The following is a 24,611-nucleotide window of genomic DNA, read 5'->3' as shown; positions in this document are numbered from 1 at the left end:
CCTAAAAAATTAAAATTTTTATATGAAAAACTTCTTTTGCCCATATCTCCTTAAATATCCGTCCTAGAGCGAAAAGGACTTTAATTCGTGACCAGCCTCAAAAAATTGAAAGATCCAACCAAAACCTAAAAAAATTAAAATTTTTATATGAAAAACTTCTTTTGCCCATATCTCCTTAAATATGCGTCCTAGAGCGAAAAGGACTTTAATTCGTGACCACCCTCAAAAAATTGAAAAATCCACCCAAAACCAAAAAAAAAAAATTGAAATTTTTATATGAAAAACTTATTTTGCCCATATCTCCTTAAATATGCGTCCTAGAGCGAAAAGGACTGTAATTCGTGACCACCCCCAAAAAAATGAAAAATCCACTCAAAACCTAAAAAAATTGAAATTTTTATATGAAAAACTTCTCTTGCCCATATCTCCTTAAATATGCGTCCTAGAGCGAAAAGGATTTTAATTTTTGACCACCCTCAAAAAATTGAAAAATCCACCCAAAACCTAAAAAAATTGAAATTTTTATATGAAAAACTTCTTTTGCCCATATCTCCTTAAATATGCGTCCTAGAGCGAAAAGGACTTTAATTCGTGACCACCCCCAAAAAATTGCAAAATCCACCCAAAACCTAAAAAAATTTAATTTTTATATGAAAAACTTCTTTTGCCCATATCTCCTAAACTAAGCGTCCTAGAGCGAAAAGGACTTTAATTCGTGACCAGCCTCAAAAAATGGAAAAATCCACCCAAAACCTAAAAAAATTAAAATTTTTATATGAAAAACTTCTTTTGCCCATATCTCCTTAAATATGCGTCCTAGAGCGAAAAGGACTTTAATTCGTGACCACCCCCAAAAAATTTAAAAATCCATCCAAAACCTAAAAAAATTGAAATTTTTATATGAAAAACTTCTTTTGCCCATATCTCCTAAACTAAGCGTCCTAGAGCGAAAAGGACTTTAATTCGTGACCACACCCAAAAAAATTGAAAAATCCACCCAAAACCTAAAAAAATTTAAATTTTTATATGAAAAACTTCTTTTGCCCATATCTCCTTAAATATGCGTCCTAGAGCGAAAAGGACTTTAATTCGTGACCACCCCCAAAAAATTTAAAAATCCATCCAAAACCTAAAAAAATTGAAATTTTTATATGAAAAACTTCTTTTGCCCATATCTCCTTAAATGTGCGTCCTAGAGCGAAAAGGACTTTAATTCGTGACCACCCTCAAAAATTTAAAAATCCACCCAAAACCTAAAAAAATTAAAATTTTTATATGAAAAACTTCTTTTGCCCATATCTCCTTAAATATGCGTCCTAGAGCGAAAAGGACTTTAATTCGTGACCACCCCCAAAAAAATTTAAAAATCCATCCAAAACCTAAAAAAATTGAAATTTTTATATGAAAAACTTCTTTTGCCCATATCTCCTTAAATATGCGTCCTAGAGCGAAAAGGACTTTAATTAGTGACCACCCCCAAAAAATTGAAAAATCCACCCAAAACCTAAAAAAATTGAAATTTTTATATGAAAAACTTCTTTTGCCCATATCTCCTTAAATGTGCGTCCTAGAGCGAAAAGGACTTTAATTCGTGACCACCCTCAAAAATTTAAAAATCCACCCAAAACCTAAAAAAATTAAAATTTTTATATGAAAAACTTCTTTTGCCCATATCTCCTTAAATATGCGTCCTAGAGCGAAAAGGACTTTAATTCGTGACCAGCCTCAAAAAATTGAAAGATCCACCCAAAACCTAAAAAAATTAAAATTTTTATATGAAAAACTTCTTTTGCCCATATCTCCTTAAATATGCGTCCTAGAGCGAAAAGGACTTTAATTCGTGACCACCCTCAAAAAATTGAAAAATCCTCCCAAAACCTAAAAAAATTGAAATTTTTATATGAAAAACTTCTTTTGCCCATATCTCCTTAAATATGCGTCCTAGAGCGAAAAGGACTTTAATTCGTGACCACCCCCAAAAAAATGAAAAATCCACCCAAAACCTAAAAAAATTGAAATTTTTATATGAAAAACTTCTTTTGCCCATATCTCCTTAAATGTGCGTCCTAGAGCGAAAAGGACTTTAATTCGTGACCAGCCTCAAAAAATTGAAAGATCCACCCAAAACCTAAAAAAATTAAAATTTTTATATGAAAAACTTCTTTTGCCCATATCTCCTAAACTATGCGTCCTAGAGCGAAAAGGACTTTAATTCGTGACCACACCCAAAAAATTGAAAAATCCACCCAAAACCTAAAAAAATTTAAATTTTTATATGAAAAACTTCTTTTGCCCATATCTCCTTAAATATGCGTCCTAGAGCGAAAAGGACTTTAATTCGTGACCACCCCCAAAAAATTTAAAAATCCATCCAAAACCTAAAAAAATTGAAATTTTTATATGAAAAACTTCTTTTGCCCATATCTCCTTAAATATGCGTCCTAGAGCGAAAAGGACTTTAATTAGTGACCACCCCCAAAAAATTGAAAAATCCACCCAAAACCTAAAAAAATTGAAATTTTTATATGAAAAACTTCTTTTGCCCATATCTCCTTAAATGTGCGTCCTAGAGCGAAAAGGACTTTAATTCGTGACCACCCCAAAAAATTGAAAAATGCACCCAAAACCTAAAAAATTAAAATTTTTATATGAAAAACTTCTTTTGCCCATATCTCCTTAAATATCCGTCCTAGAGCGAAAAGGACTTTAATTCGTGACCAGCCTCAAAAAATTGAAAGATCCAACCAAAACCTAAAAAAATTAAAATTTTTATATGAAAAACTTCTTTTGCCCATATCTCCTTAAATATGCGTCCTAGAGCGAAAAGGACTTTAATTCGTGACCACCCTCAAAAAATTGAAAAATCCACCCAAAACCAAAAAAAAAAAATTGAAATTTTTATATGAAAAACTTATTTTGCCCATATCTCCTTAAATATGCGTCCTAGAGCGAAAAGGACTGTAATTCGTGACCACCCCCAAAAAAATGAAAAATCCACTCAAAACCTAAAAAAATTGAAATTTTTATATGAAAAACTTCTCTTGCCCATATCTCCTTAAATATGCGTCCTAGAGCGAAAAGGATTTTAATTTTTGACCACCCTCAAAAAATTGAAAAATCCACCCAAAACCTAAAAAAATTGAAATTTTTATATGAAAAACTTCTTTTGCCCATATCTCCTTAAATATGCGTCCTAGAGCGAAAAGGACTTTAATTCGTGACCACCCCCAAAAAATTGCAAAATCCACCCAAAACCTAAAAAAATTTAATTTTTATATGAAAAACTTCTTTTGCCCATATCTCCTAAACTAAGCGTCCTAGAGCGAAAAGGACTTTAATTCGTGACCAGCCTCAAAAAATGGAAAAATCCACCCAAAACCTAAAAAAATTAAAATTTTTATATGAAAAACTTCTTTTGCCCATATCTCCTTAAATATGCGTCCTAGAGCGAAAAGGACTTTAATTCGTGACCACCCCCAAAAAATTTAAAAATCCATCCAAAACCTAAAAAAATTGAAATTTTTATATGAAAAACTTCTTTTGCCCATATCTCCTAAACTAAGCGTCCTAGAGCGAAAAGGACTTTAATTCGTGACCACACCCAAAAAAATTGAAAAATCCACCCAAAACCTAAAAAAATTTAAATTTTTATATGAAAAACTTCTTTTGCCCATATCTCCTTAAATATGCGTCCTAGAGCGAAAAGGACTTTAATTCGTGACCACCCCCAAAAAATTTAAAAATCCATCCAAAACCTAAAAAAATTGAAATTTTTATATGAAAAACTTCTTTTGCCCATATCTCCTTAAATATGCGTCCTAGAGCGAAAAGGACTTTAATTAGTGACCACCCCCAAAAAATTGAAAAATCCACCCAAAACCTAAAAAAATTGAAATTTTTATATGAAAAACTTCTTTTGCCCATATCTCCTTAAATGTGCGTCCTAGAGCGAAAAGGACTTTAATTCGTGACCACCCTCAAAAATTTAAAAATCCACCCAAAACCTAAAAAAATTAAAATTTTTATATGAAAAACTTCTTTTGCCCATATCTCCTTAAATATGCGTCCTAGAGCGAAAAGGACTTTAATTCGTGACCAGCCTCAGAAAATTGAAAGATCCAACCAAAACCTAAAAAAATTAAAATTTTTATATGAAAAACTTCTTTTGCCCATATCTCCTTAAATATGCGTCCTAGAGCGAAAAGGACTTTAATTCGTGACCACCCTAAAAAAATTGAAAAATCCTCCCAAAACCTAAAAAAATTGAAATTTTTATATGAAAAACTTCTTTTGCCCATATCTCCTTAAATATGCGTCCTAGAGCGAAAAGGACTGTAATTCGTGACCACCCCCAAAAAAATGAAAAATCCACTCAAAACCTAAAAAAATTGAAATTTTTATATGAAAAACTTCTCTTGCCCATATCTCCTTAAATATGCGTCCTAGAGCGAAAAGGACTTTAATTTTTGACCACCCTCAAAAAATTGAAAAATCCACCCAAAACTTAAAAAAATTGAAATTTTTATATGAAAAACTTCTTTTGCCCATATCTCCTTAAATATGCGTCCTAGAGCGAAAAGGACTTTAATTCGTGACCACCCCCAAAAAATTGCAAAATCCACCCAAAACCTAAAAAAAATTAAATTTTTATATGAAAAACTTCTTTTGCCCATATCTCCTAAACTAAGCGTCCTAGAGCGAAAAGGACTTTAATTCGTGACCACACCCAAAAAAATTGAAAAATCCATCCAAAACCTAAAAAAATTGAAATTTTTATATGAAAAACTTCTTTTGCCCATATCTCCTTAAATATGCGTCCTAGAGCGAAAAGGACTGTAATTCGTGACCACCCCCAAAAAAATGAAAAATCCACTCAAAACCTAAAAAAATTGAAATTTTTATATGAAAAACTTCTCTTGCCCATATCTCCTTAAATATGCGTCCTAGAGCGAAAAGGACTTTAATTTTTGACCACCCTCAAAAAATTGAAAAATCCACCCAAAACCTAAAAAAATTGAAATTTTTATATGAAAAACTTCTTTTGCCCATATCTCCTTAAATATGCGTCCTAGAGCGAAAAGGACTTTAATTCGTGACCACCCCCAAAAAATTGCAAAATCCACCCAAAACCTAAAAAAAATTAAATTTTTATATGAAAAACTTCTTTTGCCCATATCTCCTAAACTAAGCGTCCTAGAGCGAAAAGGACTTTAATTAGTGACCACCCCCAAAAAATTGAAAAATCCACCCAAAACCTAAAAAAATTGAAATTTTTATATGAAGAACTTCTTTTGCCCATATCTCCTTAAATGTGCGTCCTAGAGCGAAAAGGACTTTAATTCGTGACCACCCTCAAAAATTTAAAAATCCACCCAAAACCTAAAAAAATTAAAATTTTTATATGAAAAACTTCTTTTGCCCATATCTCCTTAAATATGCGTCCTAGAGCGAAAAGGACTTTAATTCGTGACCAGCCTCAGAAAATTGAAAGATCCACCCAAAACCTAAAAAAATTAAAATTTTTATATGAAAAACTTCTTTTGCCCATATCTCCTTAAATATGCGTCCTAGAGCGAAAAGGACTTTAATTCGTGACCACCCTAAAAAAATTGAAAAATCCTCCCAAAACCTAAAAAAATTGAAATTTTTATATGAAAAACTTCTTTTGCCCATATCTCCTTAAATATGCGTCCTAGAGCGAAAAGGACTTTAATTCGTGACCACCCCCAAAAAAATGAAAAATCCACTCAAAACCTAAAAAAATTGAAATTTTTATATGAAAAACTTCTCTTGCCCATATCTCCTTAAATATGCGTCCTAGAGCGAAAAGGACTTTAATTTGTGACCACCCTCAAAAAATTGAAAAATCCACCCAAAACCTAAAAAAATTGAAATTTTTATATGAAAAACTTCTTTTGCCCATATCTCCTTAAATATGCGTCCTAGAGCGAAAAGGACTTTAATTCGTGACCACCCCCAAAAAATTGCAAAATCCACCCAAAACCTAAAAAAAATTAAATTTTTATATGAAAAACTTCTTTTGCCCATATCTCCTAAACTAAGCGTCCTAGAGCGAAAAGGACTTTAATTCGTGACCACACCCAAAAAATTGAAAAATCCACCCAAAACCTAAAAAAATTTAAATTTTTATATGAAAAACTTCTTTTGCCCATATCTCCTTAAATATGCGTCCTAGAGCGAAAAGGACTTTAATTCGTGACCACCCCCAAAAAATTTAAAAATCCATCCAAAACCTAAAAAAATTGAAATTTTTATATGAAAAACTTCTTTTGCCCATATCTCCTAAACTAAGCGTCCTAGAGCGAAAAGGACTTTAATTCGTGACCACCCCCAAAAAATTGAAAAATCCACCCAAAACCTAAAAAAATTGAAATTTTTATATGAAAAACTTCTTTTGCCCATATCTCCTTAAATGTGCGTCCTAGAGCGAAAAGGACTTTAATTCGTGACCACCCTCAAAAATTTAAAAATCCACCCAAAACCTAAAAAAATTAAAATTTTTATATGAAAAACTTCTTTTGCCCATATCTCCTTAAATATGCGTCCTAGAGCGAAAAGGACTTTAATTCGTGACCAGCCTCAAAAAATGGAAAAATCCACCCAAAACCTAAAAAAATTAAAATTTTTATATGAAAAACTTCTTTTGCCCATATCTCCTTAAATATGCGTCCTAGAGCGAAAAGGACTTTAATTCGTGACCACCCCCAAAAAATTTAAAAATCCATCCAAAACCTAAAAAAATTGAAATTTTTATATGAAAAACTTCTTTTGCCCATATCTCCTAAACTAAGCGTCCTAGAGCGAAAAGGACTTTAATTCGTGACCACACCCAAAAAAATTGAAAAATCCACCCAAAACCTAAAAAAATTTAAATTTTTATATGAAAAACTTCTTTTGCCCATATCTCCTTAAATATGCGTCCTAGAGCGAAAAGGACTTTAATTCGTGACCACCCCCAAAAAATTTAAAAATCCATCCAAAACCTAAAAAAATTGAAATTTTTATATGAAAAACTTCTTTTGCCCATATCTCCTTAAATATGCGTCCTAGAGCGAAAAAGACTTTAATTAGTGACCACCCCCAAAAACTTGAAAAATCCTCCCAAAACCTAAAAAAATTGAAATTTTTATATGAAAAACTTCTTTTGCCCATATCTCCTTAAATGTGCGTCCTAGAGCGAAAAGGACTTTAATTCGTGACCACCCTCAAAAATTTAAAAATCCACCCAAAACCTAAAAAAATTGAAATTTTTATATGAAAAACTTCTTTTGCCCATATCTCATTAAATATGCGTCCTAGAGCGAAAAGGACTTTAATTCGTGACCAGCCTCAGAAAATTGAAAGATCCACCCAAAACCTAAAAAAATTAAAATTTTTATATGAAAAACTTCTTTTGCCCATATCTCCTTAAATATGCGTCCTAGAGCGAAAAGGACTTTAATTCGTGACCACCCTAAAAAAATTGAAAAATCCTCCCAAAACCTAAAAAAATTGAAATTTTTATATGAAAAACTTCTTTTGCCCATATCTCCTTAAATATGCGTCCTAGAGCGAAAAGGACTTTAATTCGTGACCACCCCCAAAAAAATGAAAAATCCACTCAAAACCTAAAAAAATTGAAATTTTTATATGAAAAACTTCTCTTGCCCATATCTCCTTAAATATGCGTCCTAGAGCGAAAAGGACTTTAATTTGTGACCACCCTCAAAAAATTGAAAAATCCACCCAAAACCTAAAAAAATTGAAATTTTTATCTGAAAAACTTCTTTTGCCCATATCTCCTTAAATATGCGTCCTAGAGCGAAAAGGACTTTAATTCGTGACCACCCCCAAAAAATTGCAAAATCCACCCAAAACCTAAAAAAAATTAAATTTTTATATGAAAAACTTCTTTTGCCCATATCTCCTAAACTAAGCGTCCTAGAGCGAAAAGGACTTTAATTCGTGACCACACCCAAAAAATTGAAAAATCCACCCAAAACCTAAAAAAATTTAAATTTTTATATGAAAAACTTCTTTTGCCCATATCTCCTTAAATATGCGTCCTAGAGCGAAAAGGACTTTAATTCGTGACCACCCCCAAAAAATTTAAAAATCCACCCAAAACCTAAAAAAATTGAAATTTTTATATGAAAAACTTCTTTTGCCCATATCTCCTTAAATATGCGTCCTAGAGCGAAAAGGACTTTAATTCGTGACCAGCCTCAAAAAATTGAAAAATCCACCCAAAACCTAAAAAAAACAAAATTTTTATATGAAAAACTTCTTTTGCCCATATCTCCTTAAATATGCGTCCTAGAGCGAAAAGGACTTTAATTCGTGACCACCCCCAAAAAATTGAAAAATCCACCCAAAACCTAAAAAAATTTAAATTTTTATATGAAAAACTTCTTTTGCCCATATATGCGTCCTAGAGCGAAATATGCGTCCTAGAGCGAAAAGGACTTTAATTCGTGACCAGCCTCAAAAAATTGAAAAATCCACCCAAAACCTAAAAAAATTGAAATTTTTATATGAAAAACTTCTTTTGCCCATATCTCCTTAAATGTGCGTCCTAGAGCGAAAAGGACTTTAATTCGTGACCACACCCAAAAAATTGAAAAATCCACCCAAAACCTAAAAAAATTTAAATTTTTATATGAAAAACTTCTTTTGCCCATATCTCCTTAAATATGCGTCCTAGAGCGAAAAGGACTTTAATTCGTGACCAACCCCAAAAAATTTAAAAATCCACCCAAAACCTAAAAAAAATTGAAATTTTTATATGAAAAACTTCTTTTGCCCATATCTCCTTAAATGTGCGTCCTAGAGCGAAAAGGACTTTAATTCGTGACCACCCTCAAAAATTTAAAAATCCACCCAAAACCTAAAAAAATTAAAATTTTTGTATGAAAAACTTCTTTTGCCCATATCTCCTTAAATATGCGTCCTAGAGCGAAAAGGACTTTAATTCGTGACCAGCCTCAAAAAATTTAAAAATCCATCCAAAACCTAAAAAAATTGAAATTTTTATATGAAAAACTTCTTTTGCCCATATCTCCTTAAATATGCGTCCTAGAGCGAAAAGGACTTTAATTAGTGACCACCCCCAAAAAATTGAAAAATCCACCCAAAACCTAAAAAAATTGAAATTTTTATATGAAAAACTTCTTTTGCCCATATCTCCTTAAATGTGCGTCCTAGAGCGAAAAGGACTTTAATTCGTGACCACCCTCAAAAATTTTAAAATCCACCCAAAACCTAAAAAAATTGAAATTTTTATATGAAAAACTTCTTTTGCCCATATCTCCTTAAATGTGCGTCCTAGAGCGAAAAGGACTTTAATTCGTGACCACCCTCAAAAATTTTAAAATCCACCCAAAACCTAAAAAAATTAAAATTTTTATATGAAAAACTTCTTTTGCCCATATCTCCTTAAATATGCGTCCTAGAGCGAAAAGGACTTTAATTCGTGACCAGCCTCAAAAAATTGAAAGATCCACCCAAAACCTAAAAAAATTAAAATTTTTATATGAAAAACTTCTTTTGCCCATATCTCCTTAAATATGCGTCCTAGATCGAAAAGGACTTTAATTTGTGACCACACCCAAAAAATTGAAAAATCCACCCAAAACCTAAAAAAATTTAAATTTTTATATGAAAACCTTCTTTTGCCCATATCTCCTTAAATATGCGTCCTAGAGCGAAAAGGACTTTAATTCGTGACCACCCCCAAAAAATTTAAAAATCCATCCAAAACCTAAAAAAATTGAAATTTTTATATGAAAAACTTCTTTTGCCCATATCTCCTTAAATATGCGTCCTAGAGCGAAAAGGACTTTAATTAGTGACCACCCCCAAAAAATTGAAAAATCCACCCAAAACCTAAAAAAATTGAAATTTTTATATGAAAAACTTCTTTTGCCCATATCTCCTTAAATGTGCGTCCTAGAGCGAAAAGGACTTTAATTCGTGACCACCCTCAAAAATTTTAAAATCCACCCAAAACCTAAAAAAATTAAAATTTTTATATGAAAAACTTCTTTTGCCCATATCTCCTTAAATATGCGTCCTAGAGCGAAAAGGACTTTAATTCGTGACCAGCCTCAAAAAATTGAAAGATCCACCCAAAACCTAAAAAAATTAAAATTTTTATATGAAAAACTTCTTTTGCCCATATCTCCTTAAATATGCGTCCTAGATCGAAAAGGACTTTAATTTGTGACCACCCCTAAAAAATTGAAAAATCCACCCAAAACCTAAAAAATTGAAATTTTTATATGAAAAACTTCTTTTGCTCATATCTCCTTAAATATGCGTCCTAGAGCGAAAAGGACTTTAATTCGTGACTACACCCAAAAAATTGAAAAATCCACCCAAAACCAAAAAAAAAAATGAAATTTTTATATGAAAAACTTCTTTTGCCCATATCTCCTTAAATATGCGTCCTAGAGCGAAAAGGACTTTAATTCGGGACCACCCTCAAAAATTGAAAAATCCACCCAAAACCTAAAAAAATTGAAATTTTTATATGAAAAACTTCTTTTGCCCATATCTCCTTAAATATGCGTCCTAGAGCGAAAAGGACTTTAATTCGTGACCAGCCTCAAAAAATTGAAAAATCCACCCAAAACCTAAAAAAATTGAAATTTTTATATGAAAAACTTATTTTGCCCATATCTCCTTAAATATGCGTCCTAGAGCGAAAAGGACTTTAATTCGTGACCACCCTCAAAAAATTGAAAAATCCACCCAAAACCTAAAAAAATTGAAATTTTTATATGAAAAACTTCTTTTGCCCATATCTTCTTAAATATGCATCCTAGAACGAAAAGGACTTTAATTCGTGACCACCCCCAAAAATTGAAAAATCCACCCAAAAACTAAAAAAATTGAAATTTTTATATGAAAAACTTCTTTTGCCCATATCTCCTTAAATATGCGTCCTAGAGCGAAAAGGACTTTAATTCGTGACTACCCCAAAAAAATTGAAAAATCCACCCAAAACCAAAAAAAATTGAAATTTTTATATGAAAAACTTCTTTTGCCCATATCTCCTTAAATATGCGTCCTAGAGCGAAAAGGACTTTAATTCGTGACCACCCCCAAAAATTGAAAAATCCACCCAAAACCTAAAAAAATTGAAATTTTTATATGAAAAACTTCTTTTGCCCATATCTCCTTAAATATGCGTCCTAGAGCGAAAAGAACTTTAATTCGTGACCAGCCTCAAAAAATTGAAAAATCCACCCAAAACCTAAAAAAATTGAAATTTTTATATGAAAAACTTCTTTTGCCCATATCTCCTTAAATATGCGTCCTAGAGCGAAAAGGACTTTAATTTGTGACCACCCTCAAAAAATTGAAAAATCCACCCAAAACCTAAAAAAAGTGAAATTTTTATATGAAAAACTTCTTTTGCCCATATCTCCTTAAATATGATCCTAGAGCGAAAAGGGCTTTAATTCGTGACCACCCCCAAAAAATTTAAAAATCCACCCAAAACCTAAAAAAAATTAAATTTTTAAAATTTAAAAATCCATCCAAAACCTAAAAAAATTGAAATTTTTATATGAAAAACTTCTTTTGCCCATATCTCCTTAAATATGCGTCCTAGAGCGAAAAGGACTTTAATTTGTGACCACCCTCAAAAAATTGAAAAATCCACCCAAAACCTAAAAAAATTAAAATTTTTATATGAAAAACTTCTTTTGCCCATATCTCCTTAAATATGCGTCCTAGAGCGAAAAGGACTTTAAATCGTGACCACCCCCAAAAATTGAAAAATCCACCCAAAACCTAAAAAAATTGAAATTTTTATATGAAAAACTTCTTTTGCCCATATCTCCTTAAATATGCGTCCTAGAGCGAAAAGGACTTTAATTCGTGACCACCCCCAAAAAATTGAAAATCCACCCAAAAACTAAAAAAATTGAAATTTTTATATGAAAAACTTCTTTTGCCCATATCTCCTTAAATATGCGTCCTAGAGCGAAAAGGACATTAATTCGTGACTACCCCAAAAAAATTGAAAAATCCACCCAAAACCAAAAAAAATTGAAATTTTTATATGAAAAACTTCTTTTGCCCATATCTCCTTAAATATGCGTCCTAGAGCGAAAAGGACTTTAATTCGTGACCACCCCCAAAAATTGAAAAATCCACCCAAAACCTAAAAAAATTGAAATTTTTATATGAAAAACTTCTTTTGCCCGTATCTCCTTAAATATGCGTCCTAGAGCGAAAAGAACTTTAATTCGTGACCAGCCTCAAAAAATTGAAAAATCCACCCAAAACCTAAAAAAATTTAAATTTTTATATGAAAAACTTCTTTTGCCCATATCTCCTTAAATATGCGTCCTAGAGCGAAAAGGACTTTAATTTGTGACCACCCTCAAAAAATTGAAAAATCCACCCAAAACCTAAAAAAATTGAAATTTTTATATGAAAAACTTCTTTTGCCCATATCTCCTTAAATATGCGTCCTAGAGCGAAAAGGTCTTTAATTAGTGACCACCCCCAAAAAATTGAAAAATCCACCCAAAACCTAAAAAAATTGAAATTTTTATATGAAAAACTTCTTTTGCCCATATCTCCTTAAATGTGCGTCCTAGAGCGAAAAGGACGTTAATTCGTGACCACCCTCAAAAGTTTAAAAATCCACCCAAAACCTAAAAAAATTAATATTTTTATATGAAAAACTTCTTTTGCCCATATCTCCTTAAATATGCGTCCTAGAGCGAAAAGGACTTTAATTCGTGACCAGCCTCAAAAAATTGAAAGATCCACCCAAAACCTAAAAAAATTAAAATTTTTATATGAAAAACTTCTCTTGCCCATATCTCCTTAAATATGCGTCCTAGAGCGAAAAGGACTTTAATTTGTGACCACCCTCAAAAAATTGAAAAATCCACCCAAAACCTAAAAAATTGAAATTTTTATATGAAAAACTTCTTTTGCCCATATCTCCTTAAATATGCGTCCTAGAGCGAAAAGGACTTTAATTGGTGACCACCCCCAAAAAATTGCAAAATCCACCCAAAACCTAAAAAAAATTAAATTTTTATATGAAAAACTTCTTTTGCCCATATCTCCTAAACTAAGCGTCCTAGAGCGAAAAGGACTTTAATTCGTGACCACACCCAAAAAATTGCAAAATACACCCAAAACCTAAAAAAATTTAAATTTTTATATGAAAAACTTCTTTTGCCCATATCTCCTTAAATATGCGTCCTAGAGCGAAAAGGACTTTAATTCGTGACCACCCCTAAAAAATTTAAAAATCCACCCAAAACCTAAAAAAATTGAAATTTTTATATGAAAAACTTCTTTTGCGTCCTAGAGCGTCCTATTTCAACCGTCGAACGGAACGGACGTGTTTTTTAATAGCGGATAAAATCATCGTAATAAGTACCTACTACGAATTTCAAGTGTGGTGGGATATTAGGCCACCATGCAGAGAAATTCAAAGACATCCACTGGGTTGCTAACTTCAGGGCCCAGTGGACGAGTATCGACTGGAGTTATAGATTTGGGCAATGACCAAGAGTTAGGCCCAATTAGTCGACCTGTAGACGGGTCGACAGGTGGCGACAATTTGACAAGTCGGACCTTTTCCAAGGTAACGGCATCAAAAGGAGGTAATTCCTCACGAAAGAGATTCAAAGAACGCAGAAATGCTTTGTTTATCCTAAAGAAATTAGGATCAGTCGACCCAAGCACGTTGTCGGCTAAACAAAGCGATTCCTTAAAATGGGCTCAAGGAATTCTTGAGGCTGGAAAAAGGGAACGATCACCGGATGGGCTGCCATCCTCCAAAAGGGATCAACGATCGTTTGCCTCAGTTGCTAAAGACAGCCTTGTGATGGCTATCATTAATAAAGGAGCATTGGACGGTATGGTTCGAAAGCAAAAATGGGGGGAAATTGAGAATGCTTTGTCTGGCGTCTACTCACAGGTGCTGGAAAAGTTTCCCGGCCCAGATCCTCGACACCAAGAGGTTGGTTGGTATCAAGGACGATTTAAGCTAGTCGCATTTGAGGACCAGAGGTCTATAGAATGTTTTAAAGCTGCTCTGATACTAATTGGTGAAGTTTGGGAAGGAGCTGCTCTAGAGTTAGTCGAGAAGAAAGACATACCGGCTAGACCAAGAGCACATGCGTGGATACCTGCAAACCCTCCTGACCCTGAATCTATTTTAAATAGACTGAAACAATGCAATCCAGATCTTCCAACAGCTGATTGGAAGGTTGGCCGTTTGGATGAAGTGGATGGGCCAAGACGGCATGCAGTGTTTATATTGAACACTCAGTCTTTGCCACATCTAGCAAAGTCCCAGGGCCGTGTATGTTATGGCTTTCATTATATCCAAATGAAGGTGTATAAAAACGATCAGCTAAAGGATTCAGAAATGGACAAGCCTCTGTCTGAATCAGAAGTAAGCGGATCCTCTTGCGAAGTCGAGGGGGATACCAAGACATTTGAAGACATGGATAGATACCGTATGCGTGAGGAGGCTTCTACTGCCTCAGAACTCACCAATGTTGAACCTATGGTTATTGCGAGAGTCACCGATATCTCTGAAGAGGACATTCTTGATTACTCGATTGAAGCGGCTGATGTGACGGTTGTTGAAAATCTCGATGGTCCTACGGATCCTCCAGATAAATCTTCATCATTGTAAGGCTGCATGTGCTGCCTTAAAAGTTCTCCTGATGAAAGGGGACATAGATATAGTTCTTATTCAAGAACCATATGTTTATAAAAACAAAATATGTGAATTAAGTACTCCGGGGTTCAAACTATTGCAGTATAGTGGTAATGATGTAAATCGAGCCTGTATAATTGCTAAAAACGAGCTCAACTTGTTTCTGCTTCCTTCAATGTGCAATACAGACACTGTCGTTGCCAGTTTAGAAATAGCCAAATGCAAATATTGGGTATCTTCGGTCTACATGGGACATGACAGGGAGATGCCTCCATATGCCGTTAAGACCTTAGTGGAGGAGTCACGGAAAACAAAGACGAAACTCATTATGGGATGCGATGCGAATGCACATCATAGTATATGGGGAAGTAGTGATACTAATGCAAGGGGAGAGTCGCTAATAGAGTTTATTTTGCGTACTAATCTGGTAGTTTGCAACAAGGGAGATGTCCCAACCTTTGTCACTAAAAACAGGCAAGAGGTTTTGGACATCACCTTGGCCTCGCAAGAACTGAATGAAATGATATCTGAGTGGCATGTTTTAAGTGAACACAGCTTCTCAGATCATCGCTACATCAGTTTCAAATTTGATGTTCATACCACCAAGACCATATTTCCGCCAAATACAAGGAAAGCTGACTGGAATAGGTATAGGGAATCGTTCAATATGATGATACCGGAAATACCAGAGACAAATATGAGAAATGTGCAAGATATCGAATACGCAGTGGAGCGGATTACTAAGGCCTTCAACATCTCACTGAAAGCTGCATGCCCTAGAGGAAAGCCAAGGGGGAAACATCGACCACCATGGTGGTCTACGGAATTAAGTAATATGAGGAAATCCTGCAGGAAGCTCTTTAACAAGGCAAAGTCCACCAGAGCTTCTGAGGACTGGGACGCTTACAAGAAGATTCTGAGAGGATACAAGCGAGAACTGAGAAAGGCTCAGCATAACTCTTGGAATGCTTACTGCAGCAGTATTGAGAATACGTCCGAGGCTTCCAGACTACGGAAGGTTCTAGCATCCACCAACTCCGCTCCAGGTTTCATTAAAACATCGGAGGGCAATTGGACAACGTCCAGTGAGGAGACGCTGGAGGTACTATTGGACACACATTTTCCTGGAAATCAGACGGTTGAACCATGTACTGGCGGTGCCACAGTTGCTCATCGGTCGTTTCCTGTCGAGGAAATTGTATCGGAAACTAGAATAAGATGGGCGCTAAATAGCTTTGGACCATTCAAATCCCCTGGACCTGATGGAATTACTCCGGCGGAGTTACAAGCTGTAACTGACAAAATTATCCCCTGGTTGTCGGTGATATATAAAGGATGTATCAACTTATCATATATCCCAGGAAAGTGGAGGGAAACAAAAGTCGTCTTCATACCTAAAGCGGGAAAAGCCTCTCACTCGAGGGCGAAGGATTTCCGACCAATCAGCTTAGCCTCATTCCTACTTAAGACTCTGGAGAGGATGATAGATATTTATCTTAGAACTAGCATCGATTCAAGTTTGTTCTCGAAACGACAGCATGCATACTCGAAGGGCAGGTCTACTGAGACCGCGCTACATGAACTAGTCAGCTTTATTGAAAGCTCACTATCTGTCAAAGAATACACAATCGTGGCGTTTCTAGACATCGAAGGGGCGTTCAATAATGTCCATCCGAGCTCGATATTAAATGGACTGACAACTCTGAATGTTGATCCATGTATACTCAGGCTGTTAGACGAACTGCTAATGAAGAGACGTATTTCAGCCACACTGGGACAAGCAAACATACAAAAGTATGTGAACAGAGGCACTCCCCAAGGAGGAGTTCTATCACCTCTTCTTTGGAATGTTGCTATAAATAGCCTTCTGGTTACTCTAGAAAAAGAAAGGATAAAAGTGGTGGCATACGCAGATGATGTAGCTCTGGCAGTCAGGGGAAAATTCCCATCCACAATCAGAGATATTATTCAGAGGGCCCTCCGGATGACTGAAAAATGGGCGAAAGACAATGGTCTTGGGGTAAATCCCGCAAAGACAGAATTAGTCATGTACTGCAAAGATCGCAAAACTCCCACGGTTAGGCCTATTTCCTTAGGGGGTATTGAAATTCCCTTTGGTGATTGTGCAAAATACCTTGGCGTTATTTTGGACAGGAAGCTGAACTTTAAGCTTAATATTGAAGAAAGGGCGAGGAAGGCAACTGTAGCTTTGTACTCGTGCAAAAAGGCAATAGGAAAAAAGTGGGGACTAAAACCAAAAATTGTGCATTGGCTATACACGGCAGTGGTTAGACCTATAATGCTATATGGTGTTGTAGTCTGGTGGCCGGCACTTCAGAAACCGACTGGTTTAGATAAAGTTCAGCGTATGGCGTGTTTGTGTATTTCAGGCGCATTCAGCAAGACAGGAACAAATTCCCTTAATGTCATGCTGCATCAATTGCCTTTAGACATTTTGGCCAAACAGTCAGCTGCAACAACGGCTGTGCGGTTGCGCGAACTATCGCTGTGGTCGGAAAAAGGTTACGGTCACAGTTCTGTCCTCAAAACAATGTCAGATGTGCCTAACGTAGTGGATTACACTTTGGCGAGTCCACTTTTCGACAAAAAGTTTGAGACTCTAATCCCCAACAGTGAGGCGTGGTGCACACAGACCCCGGGGAATAAAGAATATATTGATTTCTACACTGATAGCTCCAAATTGAATGGACAAGTGGGTTTCGGAGTATATTCTAATGAATTGGAACTTCAAATAGCGAAAAGATTACCTAATCACTGTAGTGTTTTTCAGGCTGAAATATTAGCAATAAGAGAGGTGGCGAATTGGCTGAGAAGTAATGTTCCAAAAAATGTGGGCATTAATATATACTCAGACAGTCAACCTGCAATAAAATCCTTCGACTCTGTGTTCCTCAACTCGAAAACGGCCATCGATTGCCGCAAATCTCTCAATGAGATGGCTGAGCAGTACAATATTCACCTAATATGGGTGCCTGGCCATAGGAACATACCGGGGAACTGCGAAGCCGATGAGTTGGCAAGGCTAGGGACTACCTTACATATTCCAGGGGAACTTGAATTTGTTGGTATGCCCCTAGCTAACTGCAAGCTCATGCTGCGTGAGAAGGCTGTTATGATGGCAAATGTTCGATGGGAGAATTGCAAGGGTTGTAACGACACCAAGCAAATATGGCCCCATTTCAACTTAAACCGCACACTAGATATGCTAATGTTCTCGAGACGTCAGATATCACTCCTGATATCTGCTATAACGGGTCGCTGCCTGATAGGAGATTTTGCAAAAACTTTTGGCGCGAAGTATAATGACTATTGTATGAGCTGTCATGATGCGGAGGAAAAAGAATCAATTAAACACCTGTTGGAAAATCCAACCATAATCATCGAAATTCTTTCCAGTTATGGTCATCACCAGTCTAATATACTGACATTACAATGCAAAATATTTTTTACAATATTTATACTGAAAGTTATATTAGTTTGAGGTATCACTGTAATTTAGTGCTAAGAAATTTTATCTATTCTATATTTGTCATTACCATATTTGGGCATATTTTTTCTTAATTGAAATCATATTATTTACTCAATGCATATCAATTTGAACTCTCTCATTTTTGTTTGATTATTTAGTCAAATTACTCTCTCTTTATCACTCTCTCTATTTAATGCATGCTCAATGTTATCATACATACACTTGTATTACAACAAAAAAGAGTACTAAATCATAAAATAGCTGTACACAATAAGCTCTTTTAAATTTGTTAAACGCTCCGCTGCTACAAAAAGTTTATTGCCTCGGTCATTCCATTTGGACAGCCGAACAGATAACATCTTGTAAGACATTCAACTGAACTAGAAATTAATAAAAACCCTCTCTTCTACTTACAGCGTTTTTGTGATTTTCTGATATCGTTTTTTTTCTTTCTTTTCTGATCATTAATTTTTTTTACTTTGTTTTTCTTGGGGAATTATTGAACATTCCGTTTGGTGCCGAAACCCGGGAACCTTGTTCCCAAATTAGTGAGTTATTTTCGTGGAATTAATTTTCGATATTTTTTTTTGAAGTGGATATAGCGAGGTTTTTTTTTAAGGTATTTTCACGTGTTGGAGAATAACAATTCAATTACCATTATGAGCGCTCTACACGAGACTATTGCGAGTCAACGTGATATAATGGAAAGGGTGAAGGAGATGTATGCTAGGTTTTTGGACAGGGATAACAGTGCCAAGTCTCGGGGATATTTGTCTACTTTGGTACAAGAGCTGGACGATATGTATCAGCAATTTAAATATCAGCACGATGAGATTATGAAATCTATCCGTGATTCTGATGTGAGCGAGGCTGACGTACCACACGTTGTGGACAAGTGTTTTTATGTGTTTTCCGATCAATATTTTTAAATTAAAGGTGCTATTGTTGACTCCATGCCTTCCAACACGACCGGTTCTCCATTTAGCAGTACCTTCGCTGTCAGCCATGGCCATGCGGATACTTCTTGTTCAATGGAAGCAAAGCTACCTAAGATTTCTCTACCGAATTTTTCCGGGGATTACATGGAGTGGTTCCCCTTCAGGGATATATATTTGTCATTGGTCCACAACAATTTTTCTCTTTCGAAAATTCAAAAGTTTTTCTACCTCAAGGGGACTCTCTCTGGTGAGGCCGCCGGACTTATCAGGACACTTTCCGTTACTGAGGCGAACTACGATACCGCTTGGACTATTCTTGAGTCACGGTATCATAACAGACGAATGATTGTGTGTTCGCTCACGTCAAGATTATTCAACGTTCCAAGGAGCGACGGTTCATTTGGTAGTATTAAGGCTTTACTGGACACTACCCATGAGTGCTTGTCATCGCTTAAGAACTTGGGTATTGATACAGGGACATGGGATCCTGTTTTGATTTATGTCATATGCCAGAAACTTGATTTCCAAACTAGGCGGGATTGGGAACATTCGTTAAGGTCCTCCACGGAACTTCCGAGCAGGGATGAAATGTTTTCTTTTCTTGAGAGAACTTTTCGCACCCTTGAATCGTTGGAAGATGATAGCTCTAATTCGGGTAGGATTAAGTCGGCTAAGGGTAAGGGTAGGTCTTTTAATGCTGCTAAGTTTACTGCTCCTCGTTCTGTTTCTTGTTGCTATTGCTTGAAAAATCATTACTTATCTAAATGTTATCAGTTTCTTGCATTATCGCTGAATATGAAGAATGATTTTCTGAGGAATAGAAATATTTGCCGCAACTGTTTGTCTCTCGGGCATCACCACGATAAATGTCCCTCTCTATACCGATGTGGAACATGTAATTTACCACATCATACTGTCTTGCACAGTGACGATACCCCTTCGATTCAAAATAGGAATGAAAGTGATGAAACCCACATCACCTCTCATGCAGCCGGTGTTCTTCATGATGTGTTTTTGTACACTATTCGATTATTTGTGGAAACCTGCCATGGCAGATACCCTATGAGGGCTTTACTGGACCCTGGGTCTCAGGGTAGTTTAGTATCTGAGTCGGCTGTTCAGCTATTAGGGGTGAAGAGGAAACGTTCATTTTGCAAGGTGGTTGGGGTGGGCGATGGAAATGAAAATATTTCTAAATATTCAGTCGAAATCGATTTATGGTCTACAAAGCTGAAACCGGTACTGACATGCACAGCATTCGTGCTCAGAAACGTTTCTTCATATAGACCGAACACTTCAAGAAGGATCAGTTTCCCTGGCATTTGTATAGATGCCTTAGCAGATCCGTATTATTATAAATCGGATCCCATAGATATCATTCTGGGATCCGACGTTTGTTCTACGATTCAAATTCCTACGGAATCGTTTATACATGACGAATTATTTTTTCAGAATACCCATTTCGGGTGGGTTTTCTCTGGGTCTCCAGTGTCGGTTTCTCCGAACGTAATTCACTTCCACAATACTAATTTGGAAGGGATATTAAGAGCCTTTTGGGAACAGGAAGAAATAATCTCTTCAAGGCAATTAACTGATGAGGAGGAGGCTTGCGAAGATTTTTTTCTCAGAACTACCACACGATCGCCGGACGGTAGATACTGTGTACATTTGCCCTTTAGAAATATTCTCAACGAGAAACCCCTTCCAGTAATGCATAATAACCTTATTGGAGCTCTAAGTCGCTATAATCAGTTGGAAAAATCTTTCCTGAGGCGACCGTTGTACGCTAAGGCGTACCGGCAATTTATTCGTGAATACGAAATGTTGGGCCATATGTCTCGAATAGGGTATTACACTCCAAGCGTTTCTGGAAATTCTTATTTCCTACCACATCATGGAATTTTTAAGGAGGATAGTACAACCACCAAACTTAGGGTGGTGTTTGATGGCAGCAGCCATATTAAGGGTCATAAGAGTCTTAACGAGGAGCTTGCCCCTGGGCCCGCCTTACAGAACGATCTTCCCATGGTCATAACTAGATGGAGAAAGCATAGATTTGCATTTAGCGCGGACATCGAGAAGATGTTCCGCCAGATTAATGTGTGCCAGGAACATAGACCCTTTCAGCAAATTTTATGGCGGGCAAACCCCAATGAGGATATTTCAGTATATCAATTGACCACCGTCACTTATGGGACGACTTCCGCACCTTATTTGGCAATTAGGATTTTGCGAAAGCTTGCGCAAGATTATGAGAATTATTTTCCGCACGAATCGAGCATTTTGACGACCGATTCATATGTTGATGACATACTGTCTGGATCAGACTCTGTTAATGGTGTCATCTCTATGTACAAGAATTTGTCTGCTCTTTTAAGGGAAGGCGGATTTAATTTGAGGAAGTGGATCACCAATTGTCCTGAGTTGTTAAGGGAAATCCCAGAAGAGTTTAGGGAAACTTCAGTTACTTTGAATTTCGATCAGGATAATGTTGTTAAGACATTAGGTGTCCAATGGAATATAAGAACTGATACGTTTTCGTTCAGGGTATGTCTTAGTGATCCACATCCCGTATCGAAACGTTCGATTTTATCCGACACAGCCCGTCTCTATGACCCTTTGGGTTGGCTAACACCCTCTACGGTTATCGCAAAATCTTTATTTAAGAAACTTTGGGAGAATGGAGTAGGATGGGATGACCCAGTTCCACCCTTCATTGAACATGATTGGATAAAATATCGATCAGCTCTCCCCTCTTTTTCTGAATTGAAAATCCCTAGATGGTTACATTTTTCACCACACTCTAAATTGGAGCTCCATTGTTTCTCTGATGCGTCGACTATAGCTTATGCGGCTGCCGTATATGTGAGAGTAGTGACATTGGATAATGTTTTCGTTAACCTACTACAGGCCAAGTCGAAAGTGACCCCCATAAAAACTGTCTCCATACCAAGATTGGAGCTGTGCGCGGCAGTTCTTGCTGCCAAGCTGCTCCATAAAGTAAAAGGTTCATTTTCGGACACTAGTATTCAGGACGTTCATTTTTGGAGTGACAGTTTTACAGTCCTAAGTTGGCTACGAAAACCGCCTACACGGTGGAGTGTTTATGTCGCCAATAGGGTGGCTGAAATCCAACGGCTGAGTGATCCTTCACAATGGCGATATGTTCCGTCTGCTCTTAACCCCGCAGATTGCGCTTCTAGAGGTATGCATCCATCTGATTTGGTCGAGAATTTCAGCTGGTGGTACGGTCCCAATTTTTTGAAATTGCCTTCGCGTTATTGGCCCGAGACCTTACCGAATCTTGAGACTGATGAGGAATCTAAGTACCCCGATATTCAATGCCATCTCATATCTGACGTTGAATACCCTGTCTTATTATCACGGTATTCTGATTTAAGAAGACTACTCCGTATTACTGCTTATTGTTTGAGATTTGTTCATAATTGTAGGAATGTCACTAAACGGAAAACGGGGATGCTTCAACACGCTTGCCTCAGAGAAGCTCTTTTGACTTTGATTAGAGTAACTCAAAACATAGACTTCTCTCAGGAAATTAAGCTTCTGGTAAACAAGAGCGAGGTTAAGCATAAACCGCTACTTAGACTGCTCCCTTTTATTGATGGTACGGGTATAATACGTGTTGGGGGACGCTTGCAAAATAGTGAGTTGCCTTATGACGTAAAGCATCCAATTCTACTTGCGAAGTCCAACCCATTGTCAAAATTGATTATTAGGGATGCCCATGAGAGAACTTTACATGGTGGTATTACACTTACAATGTCGTACGTAAATAGGAAATATTGGGTAATTTCTGGGAATCAATTAGCTAAAAGGATTATTAGCAATTGTATTCGATGCTTCAGATACACGGCCAGAACTTCTCGTCAAATAACGGGCAATCTTCCAGCTGTACGTACAAATATGACACGACCATTTAAACATTCTGGTGTTGATTACGCCGGACCTATATATATGAAGAACTCCACAATAATCTAAATCTTCTGTAACCACAAAGGGCTATATATGTTTATTTATTTGTATGGTTACTAAGGCGCTACATTTGGAAGCCGTATCGGACATGACAACCAATTCATTTTTGGCGGCATTTCGACGATTTGTGTCACGAAGAGGTTCTTGTACCGATATTTACTCTGACTGCGGCACAAATTTTGTCGGTGCTTCTAAAGAGTTGAGGGCCATGATTCACAGAAGTGAAAATTCTTTGCCTGACGATATTCGCCAAAACTTGTCGGCCTTTGGCACAGATTGGCATTTTATTCCCCCAGCATCCCCAAACTTCGGCGGGCTTTGGGAAGCCGGGGTTAAATCTGTAAAATATCACCTGAAACGCATAACAGGAGATAGATTGCTAAGTTATGAAGAATTTTCGACACTTCTTTGTGAAATAGAGAGCTGCCTCAATTCACGCCCTCTTTGCCCTTTATCTTCTGACCCATCTGATATAAATGCCCTTACACCCGCTCATTTTCTTATCGGTGAGCCCAGTACATGTATTCCTGAGGAATCATTACTTGACCGGAATATAAATCGTTTATCTCGTTGAAGAAGATTGAAATGTTAAAACAACATTTTTGGAAGAGGTGGTATAGGGAGTATATAAATCGCCTACAGGCTCGACCGAAATGGCTCACAGAAAAGAAGGATGCCAAAATTGGAGATCTTGTTATTATAGCAGACGAAAGGTGTGGACCTGCCCAATGGTTATTGGGCCGTATCCAAGAAGTTCATCCTGGACCCGACGGCCACGTTCGAGTTGTATCGATATGGTGTAAAAATAAAGTAATAAAAAGGCCTATTACTAAAATATGTTTTCTCCCTACAGATTCAACTGACGAAAATACTGAAGCTGCGATTGAAACCCCTATAGAAGAACAACAACTGAAGGATGGAGCCTTCCTGTCTTGTTGTGAGCCGGAGCACAGCCAAGTCTGCGGACTAAACTAAAAACACTCCCACCGATAGGCCGTCCTTCTAACAATTTCTTAAAAACAAGAGTTCTTCGGGGGGGACAATGTTGGAAAATCCAACCATAATCATCGAAATTCTTTCCAGTTATGGTCATCACCAGTCTAATATACTGACATTACAATGCAAAATATTTTTTACAATATTTATACTGAAAGTTATATTAGTTTGAGGTATCACTGTAATTTAGTGCTAAGAAATTTTATCTATTCTATATTTGTCATTACCATATTTGGGCATATTTTTTCTTAATTTAAATCATATTATTTACTCAATGCATATCAATTTGAACTCTCTCATTTTTGTTTGATTATTTAGTCAAATTACTCTCTCTTTATCACTCTCTCTATTTAATGCATGCTCAATGTTATCATACATACACTTGTATTACAACAAAAAAGAGTACTAAATCATAAAATAGCTGTACACAATAAGCTCTTTTAAATTTGTTAAACGCTCCGCTGCTACAAAAAGTTTATTGCCTCGG

At 36.2% G+C, this 24,611-nt stretch overlaps 2 protein-coding genes across 2 annotated transcripts; both read left to right on the top strand.

Moving 5' to 3' along the window:
• Positions 1–18,856: 18,856 nt before the first annotated feature.
• LOC142231490 (uncharacterized) lies at positions 18,857–23,134 on the top strand. Its single transcript, XM_075302100.1, has 2 exons — positions 18,857–19,046; positions 19,134–23,134. Exons 1-2 carry the CDS (start codon positions 18,857–18,859, stop codon positions 23,132–23,134), a joined length of 4,191 nt encoding a protein of 1,396 aa, XP_075158215.1.
• Positions 23,135–23,177: 43 nt separating this feature from the next.
• On the top strand, positions 23,178–23,702 carry LOC142231480 (uncharacterized). Its single transcript, XM_075302092.1, has one exon. It carries the CDS (start codon positions 23,178–23,180, stop codon positions 23,700–23,702), a length of 525 nt encoding a protein of 174 aa, XP_075158207.1.
• Positions 23,703–24,611: the final 909 nt, after the last annotated feature.

The sequence above is a fragment of the Haematobia irritans genome, chromosome 1 (assembly GCF_050003625.1).
Source record: "Haematobia irritans isolate KBUSLIRL chromosome 1, ASM5000362v1, whole genome shotgun sequence".
NCBI classification, from domain to species: domain Eukaryota; kingdom Metazoa; phylum Arthropoda; class Insecta; order Diptera; family Muscidae; genus Haematobia; species Haematobia irritans.
Note: the sequence above shows the minus strand (reverse complement) of the source record. Positions and strands in the feature narration are given on the sequence as shown.